The 19,592-nt window shown below is 32.9% G+C and overlaps 1 protein-coding gene across 2 annotated transcripts in view; it reads left to right on the top strand.

The window, feature by feature from the left end:
* Positions 1-17,463, top strand: part of LOC132740823 (coiled-coil domain-containing protein 186-like) — a 33,606-nt gene extending 16,143 nt beyond the window's left edge. The window contains exons 12-20 of one of the 2 annotated variants that reach the window (XM_060728832.1): positions 511-585; positions 1,155-1,239; positions 1,689-1,768; positions 2,540-2,755; positions 4,014-4,171; positions 4,875-4,944; positions 9,944-9,967; positions 13,074-13,223; positions 15,441-17,463. In XM_060728832.1, coding sequence (XP_060584815.1) covers positions 511-585; positions 1,155-1,239; positions 1,689-1,768; positions 2,540-2,755; positions 4,014-4,171; positions 4,875-4,944; positions 9,944-9,967; positions 13,074-13,223; positions 15,441-15,554 — 972 coding nt within the window. In that variant the 3' untranslated portion in view covers positions 15,555-17,463. The remainder of the gene's footprint in view (positions 1-510; positions 586-1,154; positions 1,240-1,688; positions 1,769-2,539; positions 2,756-4,013; positions 4,172-4,874; positions 4,945-9,943; positions 9,968-13,073; positions 13,224-15,440) is intronic. The other variant, XM_060728833.1, reaches the window with a different exon arrangement.
* Positions 17,464-19,592: the final 2,129 nt, after the last annotated feature.

Genomic DNA, 19,592 nt, shown 5'->3' with positions numbered 1-19,592 from the left:
CAGTATATGTAAGGTCAAGGTCACCAGGATATATTTAATTTAAAGATTTTTGTCCAGAGTATATGTTCTACATGTATTGAGGGATCTTAGCATAACTTGACATAAATATTCACCATCATGAGACATAGTGTTGCATTATGAAGTAGATCAAGGGTCAAGGTCACATTTAGAGGCCAGAGGAAACACTTGTTTCAAGGTGAAATTTCTACATACATTGTTGGATTGTTATATTACCTGGCACAAATAGTGAACACTATGAGGCATTAGTGATGTTTGTAAAATTCAGGTCCTTTCAGCCAAGGTCAAGGTCACCTACAGAGGTCAGATGATAAAATTGAAATGTCAACAATGAATGATTGCCCAATTAGTCATCATGAATTGTGTTATTTTAATGTAAATTTTCACTTTAATGAGGCTGAGCATTTGGGATTGGCTTATTTTATCAAATTGGCAATCTTTTTATATTTGAAACATCTGTTTTATCATATATTTTCTATGTGCATTTTACAGGTACTCAATCTTACAGGCGAACTGCAGGCTGCTAAGATGGAAAATCAAGATAATGAAACAAAACTCAAAGATCTGGTAGGTCATGCGCAGTTAATCTGTTTTAGCTCAGTTATTTTAAGGCATGAAGCTTATTTAAACCACCCTGGAATCCGATTCCTGGAACTAACCAGCACTGGTGTCATTTGAGGAATCATGAAAATGACCTTAATAGTTCTTGATTCTTTAATGAACACACCTCATCAGCTAGGATGTCTATACTTGCAATAAGTAATCACTTAAGTTGCTGACTTTGTATTATGCCATTGGCCCTGCTCTTAAAACTGCCATTGTCTATTTAAAAAAATTAAGATAAAAAACACAGCAACAGAGTGGTGTCTGATCGAAGTCTTGTCAGAGTGACCAGCACACTTGGCCCATTTTAACATCTTGTAAGTTTAAACGCTTGTAACAGAGCAGTACAGTTTTTCTATACATTCAAATTTGCATTAGGTTACATATACATGTATATATGTTGTATTATATATCTTCACGGGCCATGTGACCTTTTGCAATTTGAATAATTAACTTATCAAACGTATCATATAGTTCTGATTTATCAATTATTATCAACATTATAATATCATTTATCAATGTTTTATTTTCAGTCTGACTCTCTGGAAAAAGAAAAACGTCTACGACAAGAGGAGTCGCAAAGTATGAACACAAAATTAGCTGGCAAATGTAAAGCAGGTATAAACTTTTGTCAAACTTTACTTGTATGTGAATATTTCTGTTAGGTTTGTTTAATTTTTTTTTGTGATGAAAGCTTGGAATCTCTTTCTTCTAGTCTTGAGCCTGTTCCGTGGGCTAACTAGTGCTGATGTTACATGAGATAGGGGCGGTAACATGTTTAGGACCCCAGTTGGGCTCAAACCCATAGGTTAGAATCCACATTGTATTTGTTGAGTAGGCAGGTGTCTTTTGCGCTACATCCCTTCTTTTCTTTCAGAAGTTCAACTGTTAAAGTAATTACATAGAGATATACATATTATCATCTTAGTGCAATAAAGGGTTAACTTTCATTGGAATTTAATAGTAGTTAACCCATTACTGCAATAAGGTGACAAATTATGACAATTATTGATTATGTTTCAGAAAAGGTAAATTATTTATACATGATTTACTTTTAATCCCTTCAGTTGAAGATCTGAGCAGAAAACTGGATGATGAAAAAGATGAGATTAAAACATTGAAACGAAAACATGCTAACAATATCAAGGTATGCTGATTAAGTAAGAAAATGAACTTGTAAATGTAAAGGACAGATTACAGGTTTAATAACCTTGAATATATTTTCTTGCTTAATGGTTTTGCCCTGCTTTGAATTTGGAATAGTCCATTTGAAAATTTAGGGATTTTAAAATCTCAAAATAAAAAAAGTTTAACTACCAACAGTAAAGATAGCCTAGTCAGAGTAGTGTTGCCCGGCTCTTTTCTGGTGGCAAAGACTAAATCACTGCCGGTTTCTGCAGGGTAAGGGTTAAGCAAGTGATAAACGGGACAACTTTCAGAAAACTCTTATGTTATTTCAAACATAATCATTGATAAAATGGTTTTACTGACATATGTATGTGTAAGTAGTTATTGCTACTATATGCTTTCTAGTGGGCTGCCAGAGACTGAGTTACTCTTTATAGGCAGAAGTTTGAGTCTACTTTCATCACAGGTGTATCATGCATAGTGATGTTGATTTAGACACCAATAAAAGAAATGAAAAAAAGCTGAATGCTGATATAAAATTGCAATATTCTACATTATCCAAACACTGAGAATAATCAAGCACACTGTCGTGCTGACAGCTCTTATTAATGAATAATGTTTTATGTTTTAAGTCTTCTAATTATCACGTGAAAAATTGATCAGGTAGGAAATTAAATGTTGTTGCTTTCTTTTCTTTTTTTTTCTTTTTTCTTTGAAATCTTGTATTGACAGTGCTTTTACCGTATGTTGTGGCAGAAGTTAATAGATTTATAATGTTAATCTTATGTAGGATTTAACGAGGCAACTTCAGCAGGTGAGGAGAAAATTAGAAAACTATGAGGCGAGTACAAATGGTGATAAGGACACTATAAGTATGGGGTCTAGGACTAGCTCCAATGGTTCCCTAAATACTGTGAGCATAGCCGAACAGACAACTACACAAGTAGTACAGCCTCATGTGGCCGGGCAACAAAATTCCATTCATAGAAATCCCAGTCCTGAGCAAGTAAGTTTTTTCGTTACATCAACTTTCTACATTCCAGTGTTTCTATTATGCCTTTTGTTTTCTTATGAATTTACTAGTTTTGATAAATATGATGATGCATACCTTTTGAATATACCTTGTTTAGTAATGTTTACCAAGTATCTAACTGGAGGGTCTGGTAGAACTCAAACACACAGTGGTGAGGGGCAAGTAATCCTAATTCAGTAATCTTAACCACTCAGCCATAAAGGATTCAGTCATGCAAGGAGCTATCTAGTAGATTAAGGAGGTTGGTGGTTCTAAATGGGTGCTTGCTTGTGCCTGAAATGATGCTCACCATAGGCCTCCCCTACACAAAACATAACAGGAAAAGCAACTATTGACTAGATCAGTGGTCAAATGTTGGCATCCAATTAACAGCCAATTTCTTGATAAGCCTAGTGTTTAAATCATCTATATCATATATATTGTAAATGCTGTTATTATAAATAAATTATTTTGAACATTTTACATAACACCAGGTTATAACCATTTAAATACATGTACAAAAAGGCTATTAGAATCTGAGGCCACTTAAAAATTAATGAAATTTCTGATAATTGCACTGTTAACTACAGACTAATAAACTCTTTCACAATAATTAACATGATAAAATGGTCGCAGTACATTTGACTTGACGAAAACATAACCTGGTGCTAATCTGCATTGCTTGTCCCATTACTTTATGCCCCAGGTCTTTCTATGCCAGTAAAACAGGAACGTCACTATATTCATTACACTCAAACCTGTATAAAAGACCACCTCTAAATAAAGATCACACTGTAAATACTGGCCACTCCTCGACACCCCTTCATTGATTAAATTAAATAGTGTTACCTCTAAATAAAGATTAAACACTTGTCTATAAAGGTCATGTTTGGTCTCATCTTTAGATGGCCTTTGTTTACAGAATTGGCTGTGGTTTTTTGTTTTTTTGTTTGAAATATGTACTCTACAAAAAATAACCGGCTAAATAATATCTTAACTCAAGGGATAAAATGTCATACCTTTTCTGCATTGGGAACTGTCTAAAAATGTTCAAAAGATTAACTGTCTGCACATTTTTAGTGAGAGAACTGTCTACAAATTGTCTGTAAATTCTTGGTGGATGAATTTTCTGCAAATTTTTCCTACAAGAGAGTGTCTTCAGGGTAATTAATAAAGCCATATTTAAATACATCTCTGACTTTAAATTATATTCAGATTTAATTACTACAACTAGTTTTTTTGGTTTGTAAAGGAGTATCCAGTGATCACAGAGCAGGTGGAGGTAGACAAACAGACACTGATAGAGAGAATTGTGAAGTTACAGAGAGCACTGGCCAGGAAAAATGAGAAAATTGAATTTATGGAAGATCATATCAGTCAACTTGTGGATGAGATACAGAAGAAAAACAAGTAAGACAACATCGTAAACATTTTACAAATTTTTTAAAATCAGATTGTCAATATGTAGAAATTGAATGTAAATATATTTAATTTAGGATTCTTGATGGTAAATGTGCTGGAACATATTGGAAGCATGTACAGACGTAGTATGAAAGGTTTAGTCCGTGACCTCCAGTCTTTTATTTATTTTTTTATTTTCCACTTTAAATGGATTTTAAATTCATACAAAATTTAAATTCTATCATACAGCTTTCATTCTACTATATAGGGGATATAGGGCATATTGAATGAGTGTAGGTTCAATACAGAATTTATTGAACGAGTTGAACCCAATTATATTATGCAAGTCCCTGGCGAATTCAATAAATTTAGTAATGAACCTACACAAATATTATATTCTATTTATCACATACTCAAAAAATGAACCATTTCCATTAGAAACAATCACTTTATCATTGATGCGCACATTGACAGTGACCCGCACACTGTGGAGCTAACTTTAATGCACTTTAACTCTAATCTAGTATAGTGCACGTGAAATTACTTCAAAATATGTGCATGGCCATAACATACCATTTTTACAGAGTCAAAAAAAGCGGCACGGATAAATATGTGATAGATGTCTGTATGTAACTCTAGCATACGCCTTTCGGAAGCATTTTGTTATCATAATTGAGGGTGATAACATTCTATGTTTTTTCTCTATTTATAGAATTATACAGAGTTACATCCTGAAGGAAGAGACGGGCACCATGACAAGTGATTATAGAGATCGTGCAAAGGTATGATTACTGCTGATCTTGGTCAGCTAGAGGCTTGCATGTATCAGCTTTAAACATCACCCATATCTTATGTAGGCCGTGTAGTGAGCCTCACAATCATGGTTCCAATCTTCGTAACATCTTCATCAGTCTTTTGACGATATATCTGATAAGATTAAAATTACGCGATGTTACTAATTCTGACACTTCTATAACATTCAGCTTCTATTTGGCCATGTTATCAGCTTTGCCTCATTTTACCCTTCCTCATCATATTAAAGTCAATAACAATTTGAGCCGCGCTACGACAAAACCAACTTAGTGCGTTTGCCACCAGCATGGATCCAGATCAGCCTGCGCATCTGCGCAGTCTGGTCAGGATTCATGCTTTTCGCTTACCAACTCTATTACAAGTAGAGAAACTGATAGCGAGCAGCATGGATCCTGATCAGACTGTGCGGATGCGCAGGCTGGTCTGGATCCACGCTGGTCTCAAACGCATTACATTGGTTTTGTCATGGCGCGGCTCAAATTTTATTGTAGCTTTGTTATAACAATATGTTTTTTCATTCAACCTCTGTAATAGAAATTGTGTTACGTCAACTCGTCAGTGTAATCAAAGTATTTCTTTGAATATACTTTGAATTTAGACTTTTGAAATAAATGGGTTGGATGGGCAGGCTTGATATAAGCAGCTAGGGAACTAAAGCTTGAATGACTTGTTTGATCAAAATATGCACCTCAATAATCTTTTAATAAACAACCATCAAAATCTAATACATTAACAAAATGTCAATATCGATATCATTTGTTATTTTACATTCTTAAGGGCGTTTTCGGGAGTTTTCAGATAAACATATAGGCAAAACTAAAACTGTTCAATAGAATTTCTTTAAACTTGGCATGTTGTTAGAATATGATAACAGAAACATTTTAAGCGAAAAAAAAAATGGGGTCTTTAAGATAGAACAGTTTAATGATGTTTAACTGCACTACATGTTTCAGAAATGTTATTATACCCCCAAGAACGAAGTTTGGGGGGGTATATAGGAGTTACCCGGTGGTCGGTCGGTCGGTCGGTCCAGACGTCCGTTGCATTTTCCTTGTCCGGAGCATAACTTGAAGACTAATGGTTGGAATTCAATATAACTACATACAATGGTCAAGCACATTGAGAGGAAGTGCAGTGCACAAGAACCATAACTCTATCTTGACTAATTACAGAGTTATTGCCCTTTGTTACTTTTCCTTGTCCGGGGCATAACTTGAAAACAACTGGTTGGAATTCAAAACAACTTCATACAATTGTCAAACACAATAAGGGGAAGTGCAGTGCACAAGAACCATAACTCCATCTTGACTAATTACAGAGTTATTGCCCTTTGTTACATTTCCTTGTCCAGAGCATAACTTGAAAACTACTGTTTGGAATTCAATACAACTTCATACAGTTGTCATGGACATTAAAAGGAAGTGCAGTGCACAAGAGCCATAACTCCATTTTTGACAAAATACAGAGTTACTGCCCTTTGATACTTTTCCTTGTCAGGAGCATAACTTAAAACATACTGGTTGGAATTCAAAACAACTTCATACAATGGTCAAGCACAATAAGAGGAAGTGCAGTTCACAAGAACTATAACTCTATCCAGAGTATTTATAGAGTTATTGCCCTTTGTTCCTTTACTTTGTCTTTCTGGACTTATTACAGAGTAATTCAATTAAACTTCATCAATGGCCAACCACATTGAAAGGAAATGCAACATACAAGAACCACAACTATCTTTAATTGCCCACAACCATAACTCTATATTTCAATTCTTTTACAAGGTATTCTGTTACTAGTAACATCCTCATTTCCGAAGCAGTCTTGTGGGGGTATTAATAACATTTAGTGATAGTTCTAGTTTATAAACTATCTAACATGATTGGCACAGGTCTCATAACTCTCAGGGAATGTTTAACAAATTTATGCCTTTTTCTACTGTCAAACACTGAGCAAAGTTGAGCATGTTGTGGTTCGGACTGTTCTTGTTTTAAAATGTTTTTGACTAAACAAAAGATAGTTCCAAATTCAAGACGTAATAAACAAGTTCATAGAGGAATGGGTTTTATAGATGAGCAATAGTAATTAATCACTGATTATACCAGTACCGTTGGCCTAGTGGTTAAGGCGTCCACCTTTAGATCGGAAGGTCGAAGATTCGAGCCCCACAGGGAGCGTTAATTGAAAGATAAATGTTTCTCCTGGGACTCGTTCCAAAATTGCCGCTGTTTGAGCCGCGAAGTAGTTAAAATGAATGCTTACCGATTTCTATCCTTCTGGCGCCTGGCATAGTGGTAGGAGTTGGGAGTAACATGGCATGCAAGCAAAAGGTGTCTCATTAGTCAGAAATGGCTGGCCCTTTCAGCAGGTGTGGCACTATATTAAACAAGACCTTACCTTTTATACTTTATTATAGTTCTGTTCTAGTTATGTTTATTCTGTTATACCACTGTAGTGGTTAGATCTTTTCGGGAAGAAACTGTAAATTTCAGAATGATTATTTTACTATTATTTCATCAGTCTTATGGCTTCAGATATGTCCTGAATAAATGGAAAAGTATCAATCTACAAGTCTCTGATACTATAGTACTGTTCAAGCAGTTCAATTGGACAATAAAAAAATGTATCTCCATTTATTGTTTCAGGATACTGTATTGTGAGAGCAATAACCATGACTTATCGATGTATCGATAATAATTATTCGGACCAATTTTACCTGATAAATGTAATAGATTTGACCATATCTTTAATTCAGAATGGTCCATTATGAGTTCAAGGGATGTCAATGTCAGACTAAAAAAACTAAGCAGCCAAAAGTATAGAGCCTGGTCAAACTGTTTGTACATGCTTGCCTGGCTTGATACTGATACACTTGACAAGTCATTGCATTGCTAGCAATGCAACTCGTAATCTGTTGAATTTGTGTTATGAATTTGCCCTGCTTTGAATTAAGAACAGTCTGGTGAAGTGTATAATATTACCGGTAGTTATAAAGATTTTTGACAGGTTATATGGCCCTATATAAACTGTTCTTTGTAAATATAAGCCAAGCTGCTAGATGAGGGTTATAATACAAACAACCATTTATATACAGCCATATAACCTCTCAGAAATATTTATAATGAATTTATAATACAGCAAGTATCATTTTTAGAGGAATAAATCGAGATTTCTTCATAAATCTACTGCAGCCGTGTATATAAAACTATATAAACGTCACGATTATCAAATGAAAATCGATGTTACAAATGTGCAGTATCATAAAGCTATATCTCTGCTGCCTGCAGTTGATAATATTTAACATTTGAATATTCCAAAATCCATTTATAAAGAAAAACATGTATGTTGGTATATTTACTTTGAGCGGATAATTCTTCATTAAATCATTACTGAATATGTAGTAAAAAACATACCTGAAATAGCAGCTTAATATTTTGTTTGTATTTTATTCTATTTACGCACATTTTTCATGTGTGTTAATAACCGAAACATTCTATGTTACAAGTCTTATGAGAATTGACCATATCATTTTAGAAACAAATTCATTTTTCTGTTTTTAAGTTAAATTTTATGAAAATATTTTATTAGATATAGCTTTATACCCTTTACTGTATTTGAAAATGCACAAATAGTATACTATAGAATCTGGTCAGGCTGCATGGTTGTGCAAGCTAGCTTGACTCTATATTGGTAGCAAAGGATAAGCAAGTTAAGATGTACTTAGAGGTTCAATACTTAGGGTAGTTTTTGTGTTAAGGTTAACTACATAGGATTATTTTCGGTGTTATTTCTGTGTAGTCGAGACTTTGTATAAAAAAGCTTGCTCTGAAATTGATTTTTATTTTCTTTGATTCACATAATTAACATTTTCCAGTGTTCACTTTTGCATGGTCCACTGTTAAACAGGGTTTATTATTTCATAAACATCGTTAAAACAAAAATAAGGAGTAATACTAAGAGATATTTTTATGTATGCATGTAAATACTATTTCTTGAAGAATCATTAAATAGTAAGACTAAAGTTGTTTTTATAAAGCCTCATAACTTTGTATCATGATTTTACCAAATAGATTTTTATTTTAATGTTAAAGGTAACATCAAATTTATATCATTATTAGGAAAGTTTGTGTAAATATCTTTATATTTATTCACCTGTATGACAAATCTCTTATAAGACGGGCTTTGAATTTTAAATGAAATCCAGCAGTATTTAATTTTGACTCTAATGAAGTATTTAAATATTTTCTGTAGATGTGAAAGCTGCTTATGAAATAAAAAAATACATAGTAGTTTTCCTTCAAACAAGTCCAGTAAATGGACCCACTCCCATTGTCTAAATTGTTAACAATAATTTATTGAAATTGACAATCTTGCATTTATGCAGACATTTTCCCTATCTTAAGCCAGATTTCACAGGGAAAAAAAATTAAACTAGGCAGGCTCATTCCTCAAAAAAAAGGTGGTGAAAAATACACTGTAAAACATATGTTACAGATGACTTCCAAAATTTCCTGAGCTTACTATTTATCAATTATGTAAATACTTAATTTCTAACATAAATCAGCTTGCGCACTAAAACAGACAAATATGCAAAGGATGATTAAGAAATATACTCATAAATAAATTGAAAATTGTATTTTTATGCTATTCTTGGTCTGATTTGAGTGAAAAGCATTTGCAATGCTTTCCAATTTTTGGTCATTTTCCACAATTGAAATAATTATTCCGGAAAAACAGAGTGAGCGAATGATCTGAAAGTTTGCACACAAATAATTGGTCTATACCTTTATCAAATGAAACATTAATCTTGAAAAATTATTTCCAGCCCTGTCATGTTAAAAACCTCAGTGGAGTCCCTTTAATATCTAGTATTTTCAAAATGAAATTTTAAGGGTATGATATCGAGTAAAACCCTGATTAACAGTGGAATCAGTGTGTTATTTTTCCGCTTCAATGTAACTTTATATACTGCAGCCTTCATTAGGACATCTTGCACAGGTATAGTAACCTCACACTCATCTCTATATATCCCCTATATGTTTTATATTGTTTATATAATTATATAGTCACTGTACATTTTCCAACTGTTTTCCTGTTTATATGTTGAAGCTTCTTACTGCAAAATCATTATTTTTCATGGGGCACTGAATTTCATGGTTTTAATTGATAAGTCCATGAATTTAATTTACAACAAAATTTAATTTTTAGTCTACTTTGGTGATAAGTCAATGGACAAAAATTTAAAATCCACAAACATTTAATACTGCCTGCTGTAATATTATTTTGCATAACATCACATATGTATATTTCTTTTTTGCTCAAATATAAAATTCACAAATTTAAGAACCCATGAAAATTTCCTTTGTGAAAAACCATGAAGAAAACCATGAAATTTCCAGCCAAGGAAATTAACTTAATTCACAGTATTTTATTTAGAATCATAATGGAACTCCTTACAGTTGGTTGTAAGAAGTTTTTGCCAAGTTTTCATGGAAGATATTGGGGTGATTCATGAAAAACATGGGCCTTTCATAAGCTCTACTTTTTGGCTATGTTACTGGCCATCAGGAAGACTTTTCTTTTAAATTGCACTAAATATCTGGCTTTGATTTTGGAAAGGTTTATTTTATATTTTCAGGGATTTCAATATCAAAATTGAGCAGGCAAATGTGCTCTGTACTGTAGGCAAACAAAGGTTCCTGATAATATCATTTCCTGGACTTCTTCAGTAAAAACAAATTTATTACATCCTACATGTGTCAGCAATATTTTTTGTAAAACGATTTTCTATCTCTTGTGCAGTTTTGCTTACACATGATTTCATTTGTTCATTTTACTTGCATGAGAGAATGGATAAGGGTATATCTTAATTTTTATATTGTAAATTAAGTGACATTGGTACTTATGTGGGCATGCTCAATTTACACAATTAACCCATTACTTCATGAGCATTTTGTGAAAAATGGCTGTTTTCATTGAAAAGTCTCCCGTTACAAGTTCAAATTGCTATAATACTATAAAAACTGCTTCAACACTAATCAAACTTGGCACAAATGTTGACTGGACCATTGCACTTGCAACAACATGCTCAGGCTTAAATTTTCTGTTACCATGGCAACGAGGGGACATCTCAAAATTGCCAAAAATCACTATTTTGCATTGATTTTTTCCATCAAAATTGATTTCAAAGTGCTGCACTTTCTCAATGGATTGAGATAGAGTCAAATGCTTTTCAGCGTTGGTTACACGTTACCTTATGATCAATCTGGGGTCGTTTACAGCCTCTCACAAGTCCAAAATTTTTCTTGGCGATGAGGGGGACTCCGCCCCCCTTCAAACCCCCCAAACAGAAGGGGGCACATCCCCCTTCTGGCAACCCCCTGATGTATCTTTTGGTTGGGGGGCCGCGCCGAAAAAGAGGTCACTTTTTTTAACAACATTTCTCAAACAAAAACATGTGTTGGGGGCCTAAATAAGGCATTTTTTCATCATTTGAGACAACAAAAAGGGGGGGGGGGTGAAAAAGGCGTTAAAAGGCGTGTATATGAAGTAATGGGTTAAGCAGCTTTGAATAATATTGGACCCTGGTAAATTGAAGTTTTAAATTGACCACAGCAGATACTATATAAGTATTTTAACTTCAAATCTTAAAAAAATGTATCCTTTACTGTGTTGCATTTCATTAAGGACTTAGTGGTTTTATACCCATGTCATAGTTTCAATAAGTATAAAACTTGCTGCTTCTGATATTATTTTCTACTTGTAGTTGCTAGCTGTTCTTCATTTGCTGCTAGCTTAAATTCACACTTAGCTCTGAGTTAACCCTCACCTTTTAGTCAGTTGGTAGGATATTCTTGTCAATAAATGGTCTTTAATTTTGATTTCACTGGCTTGCTAACAATTTCTACAATAACCTGTGTTAAATATAGTTGGTAGTTTTGATATTGATGCCAATTAGGACACTGCTGTTTAAACTTGTTCTTTTATTTAGCCCCCTGTTTTGGAAATTCACCAATAGTTTTTGGCAGGCTGAAGTCTTGATCTTGCTGCTAATTTTAGATTTCCTGCTTATTTCACTTTTTTGCTATACAAAATTATTGCTAGTTTGATTTTGCTGCTAGTTTTGAATTGTGGTGGTAAAACCCCATTGCTGGTTCAGTCCTATTAGTTCTGGAAATATTTAAGCAGTGTACATGTACTTGTATATGCCGAATTTTAGGTTATATCGTATATTAAGAAATGGCCTGAAGAAATGATAATCTGAATTCATGTGATTTTTTTTATTTTATACAAAATGGTAATTTCATTATAAACTTAAAATTAAGATGAGAATTGAATGCTACTTTTGGGCAAGTGGTTTGACTTCAAACCACTTGCCCCTCACCGCTGTGAGTTCGAATCCCTACTGAGACTTTGGATTCTTTCATGTGAGGAAGCTATCCAGCTAGCTTACGGAACATCAGTGGTTCTACTCAGGTGCCCGGTCGTGCCTGAAATAATGCACGGAAGGGCACCTGAGGTCTTCCTCCACCAGTAAAGCTGGAACGTCGCGATATGACCTATACTGTGTCGATGTGACGTAAAACCCAAAAAACAAAACAAACAATTTTGTCTTATAAACTTCCCTATCGTCAGAAACTCATGGTGGATTAATATGTAACATGTAATCAAAAATGATCAATGTTAATGGTTTGTCTGTGGGACAATCCGATGATGAGTCTTTACAAAAAATATCTGTAGTCTTTGAAGGTGTTTGTAGCATGCTTTTTACTGTACAAGACAGCATGGTGGTAACGGTTTTTATCGTGACAAAATTTAAATAATAATTATGGATTGTTTTGTTTTAATGCTAATACTTAAACATAGATCTTCACATAGTTTTTCATACATCATTTGTTACACATTAAAATTTTCAGTCATTACTTAACATTTATTTTCATCATTCCCATTTTACATAGATCTATTATGACAAGCATATACAAAATAAATTAATACATGTATAGCAAAGGTAAAAAACAATGTCATGTTATCGGCATTATAAATAACCCAGTCTGTTTCTTTTTTTTTACAGCATAGGAATATACTAGTATTTTTATATTTTCAGGCTGAGTTTTCAAGGAAGCATAGCATTATGGGCTCCGTGTACGGTTCACACTCAACAGACGGGACAATGACCCTTGACCTTTCACTGGAGATGAGCAGAAAGCTGCAGGCAGTTCTTGAAGATACACTTCTGAAAAATATGACACTCAAGGTTAGTAGGCAGATATTTTCTGAATTGAAAATTAAAAAAGACGAAGATATGTGAAAGGAAAATTATTTCAGAATTTTATCTGAAGAAAAATTTTATTCTGAAAAATATGACACTCAAGGTTAGTTGGCAGATTTTTTATGCATTGAAAATATGAAATAGACGGAGATCAGTGAAAGGAAAATTATTTCAGAATTTTATCCAAAGAATTTCTCGGCCAGATATTGGCATAACACTTAAGATTATGCTTTAGAAGTTGGTACAGTAAAAACTCTGAAAACCGGACCCTGTCCGGACTTGACCAAAAGTCCGGTTTTTAGAGGATTCCGGTTTTCAGAGGTTTTATACATTATTGATTATTATGATGTGTTTGAACAATGACTTTGTTCAATCATTTTGTATTTACTTTTCAACACTTTTTTCTTAGTCATATTTTAATTTCTTTTTGCAATAAATGTCTTAAGTAATTTTATTATGCAAATCCATGTTCAATGTATATAGTTCAGAAAATCAGAAATTAAAACAACATATTGTCTGAAAGATATCTTTTTAATTGGCTTTTGAAATATGTAATTAATGGAATTTAGTATTAATATTTTGCATATATAGAGTCTAATTAATATCCAAACAAGGATAACTTCAAGGTCAAAATTTTAAGCAAAACAGGAATCATTTAACAAAAGTTTCTCAATTCTGCTAGACATTTTATATTAAAAAAAAATCACACAACAAATTTACAACATTTTGAAAAACCATGCCTATACAGGGAAAGACACAATTATGATGGAAGAGCTTCAATTTAATTGCCAATAAGAAATTAACACACACTGACAAGTGTTTTCACACCTGCATAGATAAAAAGAAGTTGATCATTAATTGGTAATTGAACATGTCACCAGTTGAGATTATGTTTTAATCTACATTAAAATACACAGAAAGTTGACACTTAAAATTGCTGTCCGGTTTTCAGAGGATTTTTTATGCATGTTTAGCATTAGAAACCATAGAAAATCGTCCGGTTTTCGGAATTCAGAGGTTCCGGTATTCAGAGGATTTTTTTTCAATGAACATATAAGGAGAATTTACGGGACTTTTAAAATGGTCCGGTTTTCAGAGGATTCCGGTTTTCAGAGGGTCCGGTTTTCAGAGTTTTTACTGTATCTCCAAAACCACTAAAGGAAATTGTTTTGAAACTTTACACACTTATTTGAGAGTATAATAGGAGGTCACTGTCTGTTTCTCATAACTTTTAACATAGATTTTGACAGAATTATGGTCCCTTTTCAACATGGAAAAAGTTTTCCAGACTCTTGTTTCACAATCAAACACTGAGAAAAGTTGAGCACTCGAACAGCTCTTATTTATGACTTGTTGTTTTCCTTTTTGCTAAAATGGAGTTCTTCATCATGATGAAATGAATAAAAGTAGGTCATCATTCTCATGAATGGTCTTGAAAAGCAAAGACTTTCCAGGAAAAGTATAATGTTTGAATAGCTTTATGCATTAATTCATTTCTTTCAGTTTGATTGACAGTAAAATATATGGTCCCTTGTGCATTTTCCGATTTGCACGAATTGGAATTACTTTTTACAGAATTCCTGCATTAATTTCACATTCTCTTGTTATGGGTGGGATCATTATTTGGTATTGTTTCAGATTAAATGAATGGCAATGTCAAAGTTAAGATGCTAAAAATAGCTTTTCCTTCTTTTCCATAGGTCATGTTTTCAGTTACATGTATATGAAATAGACACCAAAGAGCATTTATATCAATGTTACCATTATTTTTGTTTCCTTTTAAAGGCACAATATGCCTCAGAAACAAATACATTTTTACTTCTTCAGAAAGGGCAAACATGAATTTGAAAATGTTTAAATAATGGTTTCAGATAGTATTAGATGCTTGTTACCTGAAAAAAGTAGCAATAATTTGAAACAATTTGTCATAAAATAGCAAAATGTAAAAAAAAATGTCCATACAAAATACTTATTCACTACAACAGTATTTACTGCCAAAAAGCAACCCATTAAAAAGATGGGTCAGGTTAATTGAGAAATGAAAATTAAAAAAAAATTCTGAGGCATAATGGGCCTTTAAAGCATGAGCAAATTAAAAAAGTTTCAATATACATTTGTAATAAACATTGTCTGTTGTATTGTAGAAACTGGTATTTCATTTTATCGCTGTGATACATTTTGTTGTTTTGTATATATCAACAGGAGAGTCTGGACACCTTGGGGCAAGAAATTGCCAGGTTATCTCAGGAAAATCGACGACTTCAGCTATTGATGCAGGGAAAACCCAGATCCAAAGTCAACCCTTCATCAAGATAACGTCAAGAAGGAGTTATCCAAAAAACAACAACAAACAACAACAAAAAAACCCAAAAAAGTCTTACATTCAAATAAGTTAATTGAAGACCAGCATTAGATGTGATTGCCAAAAAAGTAAAATTATGTAAACAAAGTGACCTCAATATAGGACTAAGGGAGGAGCCAGTTTTGACCCCAGGGTCATGTAATTAGGGTGATTTCAAGTTAAACTCAAATGACTTTCAATTTGTCTTAAGAAATTATTTCTTTTACATATGTAAATGAAAATGCATTGAGAAGGCATACAAAAGGCCTTTAAGGTGTTAAGTTAGATTTCTTTAGGTTAGATATCATGGAAACAGGGATGATAAAATCTTTTAACTGAGATGATGAATATGCTATTGTATATGATGTAGTAGGAATTCTGTTCATTTTACTTTTAATTTTATACATTATTGTAAAATAATATCATCACCTTTGACCTGTAGTAGTTTTAAATTTGATTTGACGATACCAGCTCATCTAGTCAATAATATGTAATTATTTTTGTTGCGCTGACAATTTTATTTAGTTTATCTTAACAAAATTTAGTTATATTTTTGGCTTCTGAATTGTACTGTGTTTTAATAACAATTTTTTGGACCACATATTGGTGATCATTCTGTCATAGTAACTCGTTTATACCCAGTTTTATAAGTTATACTGCTAAATGTTTAGTTTTTAATTTATGTAAGTTACAATTAGGAAATGTTACAAATTAAATTAATGTTAGGATACTACGTCATCACACACCTGCAAAATACTCCAAAATATTTTTAAAATTAAATCAGGTACTAAAGTCAATTTTTGATGCGCTACATTATTGTTTGATATTCTTAGATTCCTTTGACCCACAGTCAACGATTTCTTAGAATAAAAACATATTTTATCTTTAAGTCGACCGGATGTTTGCAAAAAAAAAAAGGACAGTCAGATTTGGAGCATTTTGCAGGTGCACAATGACTTGAAATGGAAAATTATATTAGGCAAGAATAATGCAACACAGTAAAGGATACCTTTTAATGCCCCGCATGTATGAGGGTTGTCCAAAAAATTTGTGCACTGCAGTTATTGTTGTGAGAGTTATTGATTAAAAAACATGAATTATATATCACTTGAATGGAAAATCTATATCAAATAAGAAAACAAAAGAAAAAGCTGTGTAACCGGTGTGTCGTATTCAGCTGATGGGTGTTGTGTAAGAAAATGCAGTTAGATAAATTAAGTTGTAAAGATGAATCCTGAATTGGGTAGGCACATATAGATATGCATTTGTCCATCAGTCCCAATGTCAGGTCACGCTGTCTGTAAGTAGATGTACAGAACATGGGGGGCATCTGTCAGTCATCTGTTGTTTTTTCTGGGATAGCAAACAGTTTTTCTCGGCTGCGAAATTGTTTCTTTTTCAAACTATATTAATTTTAGAATGTTTTGTTATATTAGTGTTATGATTTGAAGCGGGACCAATTTGTTTGCTTTTTTAAGGCCAGTCTTTTACATGCTTTATGTTGAATTTACATTAAAATTAGACTCTGTGTAATGTCATATACATGTCATTGATATAAATGGAGTCAGGACAGCTATTAGCACAAATATTACCCATGTTACATGCCTGAAAAAATGTATTGACATTTACCATAACTATTTTTATTACGTTGTTACTTAATAAGGATTTTATTTTGAAATTGTTTAAATTGTTTGCCTTTTTTTCTGTGCTGTATAATCTACTTAAGTTAATTTACTAAAAAAAACCAAAAAAACCTGTTTCTTGCATTTGAAGGAAGTAAAACTTACAAATAAGTTATTCTCTTTTATGTTTACATGCAAAGTGAAATTTTAATACTAATTTGTCTATTGCTTTAATTTTGTACAGGCTTCCGTTCTTTTATATTTGTGTTATTTATTTTTATATAAAACGGCCATGTGTAGAACTTTTTTGTTGTTGATTATTGTTTCTTTTTTGTTGTTCTCTTTTTCATAAAATGCCATGTTGTGAGGCATTGAAGTATAGGTGTTAAAGCCATGATGCTTTTCTTTTTTATCATATTCAAAGCAACATGCCTCTAGATTAATGTGAATTTTCGTGAATATTTTGAAAATGCCTTTAAAAATAAAATATTTTGAAGTGAACAAAGAAAGTAATTTACACTAAGCAAATATATATAAATTATAACACAAAGAGGTCAAAATATGCAAACATAGTTCTTACTGTGTTAGTCATGCAGTAGAAATATGGTGATAAATACTGCAAAATCAATCTTTCATCGCCTATAACATTTAAATTATTTATTTGAATTTTAAATCTTTTTACTTTTTTTTAAAATCTATATTTTTCTCAAATTTGATTTTCTTTAAATATTTGGGCTCATCTGGAGGCATGCATCAGCTATTAATGGTATCTCAACTTATAAATCACATATAAGATGTCTATACTTTTGCTTTGACAATTACTTGTACATAAAAGTGTATGCTAACAAATGAAATCCAAATTTATGAACAAATAAAATTTCACTGATATTAGCTTGTGGTACCCTATTTATTAAAGTATGAATATCTCGCCAGAAAGGGTTAGAGATTTGATTCAGTTTCCCTCTTTTTAGAAATCTGTTTCTATTAAATGTGTTTATTTTATCACTTTGTTAATGGACTATTGTTTAATTAAATGGGTCCAAAAATATTATAATATGACAAAAACAAGCAGTTTTTAACTCAACTATTCACAACAATAATGGAGCTATGCTACTTACCAAGGCATTGGTGACAGTGTCGGCATTACACCTTGGTTCAAGTTTTACATGCAAATTCTTGTACAACATCATATCTCATCAACCACTGAAAGTATTTAGCGTGTAACTTCACACTCTTATTCAAGATCATCACAAGGCCCTTAACTCTAGCATGAATTTTGACAGAGTTATGGCCCTTTATTAAAATTCATGGTTTAAATTTTGCAGTTTTCAAAACCTCTATAGGTGTTCACTTGAAACTTTGCGTTATAGTTGAAGGTCACCATCCAAGACCCATAACTCTGGCATGGATTTTGAATGAAACAATACTGGCCCTTGTGAAGTTATGAAATTCTTTGATCAATATCCAACTCTAAGAACTGTTTTCTGTATTTCCATTTTTGTTAACTTACATTATGCAGGCTTTTGTTTTGTTTTACAATCCAGCACAGAAAATAGTTGAGCACTTGTAAAACTGACAGCTCTTTATATGAGTCCGCATTACGACAAAACCAACATAGTGGGTTTGCGACCAGCATGGATCCAGACCAGCCTTCGCATCAAACCCTATTACAGGTAGAGAAACTGACAGCGAACAGCATGGATCCTGATCAGACTGCGCGGATGGGCATGCTGGTCTGGATCCATGCTGGTCGCAAACGCATTACGTTGGTTTTGTCATGACACGGCTCATATTTTGTTTGAATGTCTCTTTATTTTAAACCTGTTTACATTTTGGGACTGCTTGAATTTACATGGCTTAGAATGCTATTACAAATAATGATGGTGTGGCCGGATGGTCAATGCACCAGACTAGTAATCTAAGGATTGCTGACCGCCTGGGTTCAAACCCAGTCAGGGGCAAGCTGTTGTTTCCTTGAGCAAGAAACTTTTAAGTCATTGCTTAGTACTGTTTGGTTCCAGGAATGGATTTGAGAGTGTTTCAATAAGCTTAAAGCTTCCAACACAATCGAACTTAAATAAATTTGTGTAAACTAATTATATTACATACAAGTGTGAGTCAATGTGACATTCCATATTCTTATTTCATCACTAAATATATAAGGAGATAATCATATAATACACAAAATTAATGATATATTGATCTGGGATTTAAATTTGACTCTTGTGAATTTTGCTAGGGCTGATCACATTTGGTGCTCCTGCAGTTAAGTGCTATCCTGAACTAGCAAGTAACTAAAAGAGCAGAATAAATTACTTAGATGAAAAATTGCTTGGGTAATGATGATAATAATTATCTTAAATTTTGGAACATTGATGTCATTTACTATTG

This window comes from Ruditapes philippinarum, unplaced genomic scaffold (assembly GCF_026571515.1).
Source record: "Ruditapes philippinarum isolate M1 unplaced genomic scaffold, ASM2657151v2 ctg230_1_1_1_1, whole genome shotgun sequence".
Classification (NCBI taxonomy): domain Eukaryota; kingdom Metazoa; phylum Mollusca; class Bivalvia; order Venerida; family Veneridae; genus Ruditapes; species Ruditapes philippinarum.
The sequence above is the reverse complement of the archived record's forward strand: the minus strand, read 5'-3'. Positions and strand labels throughout refer to the sequence as shown.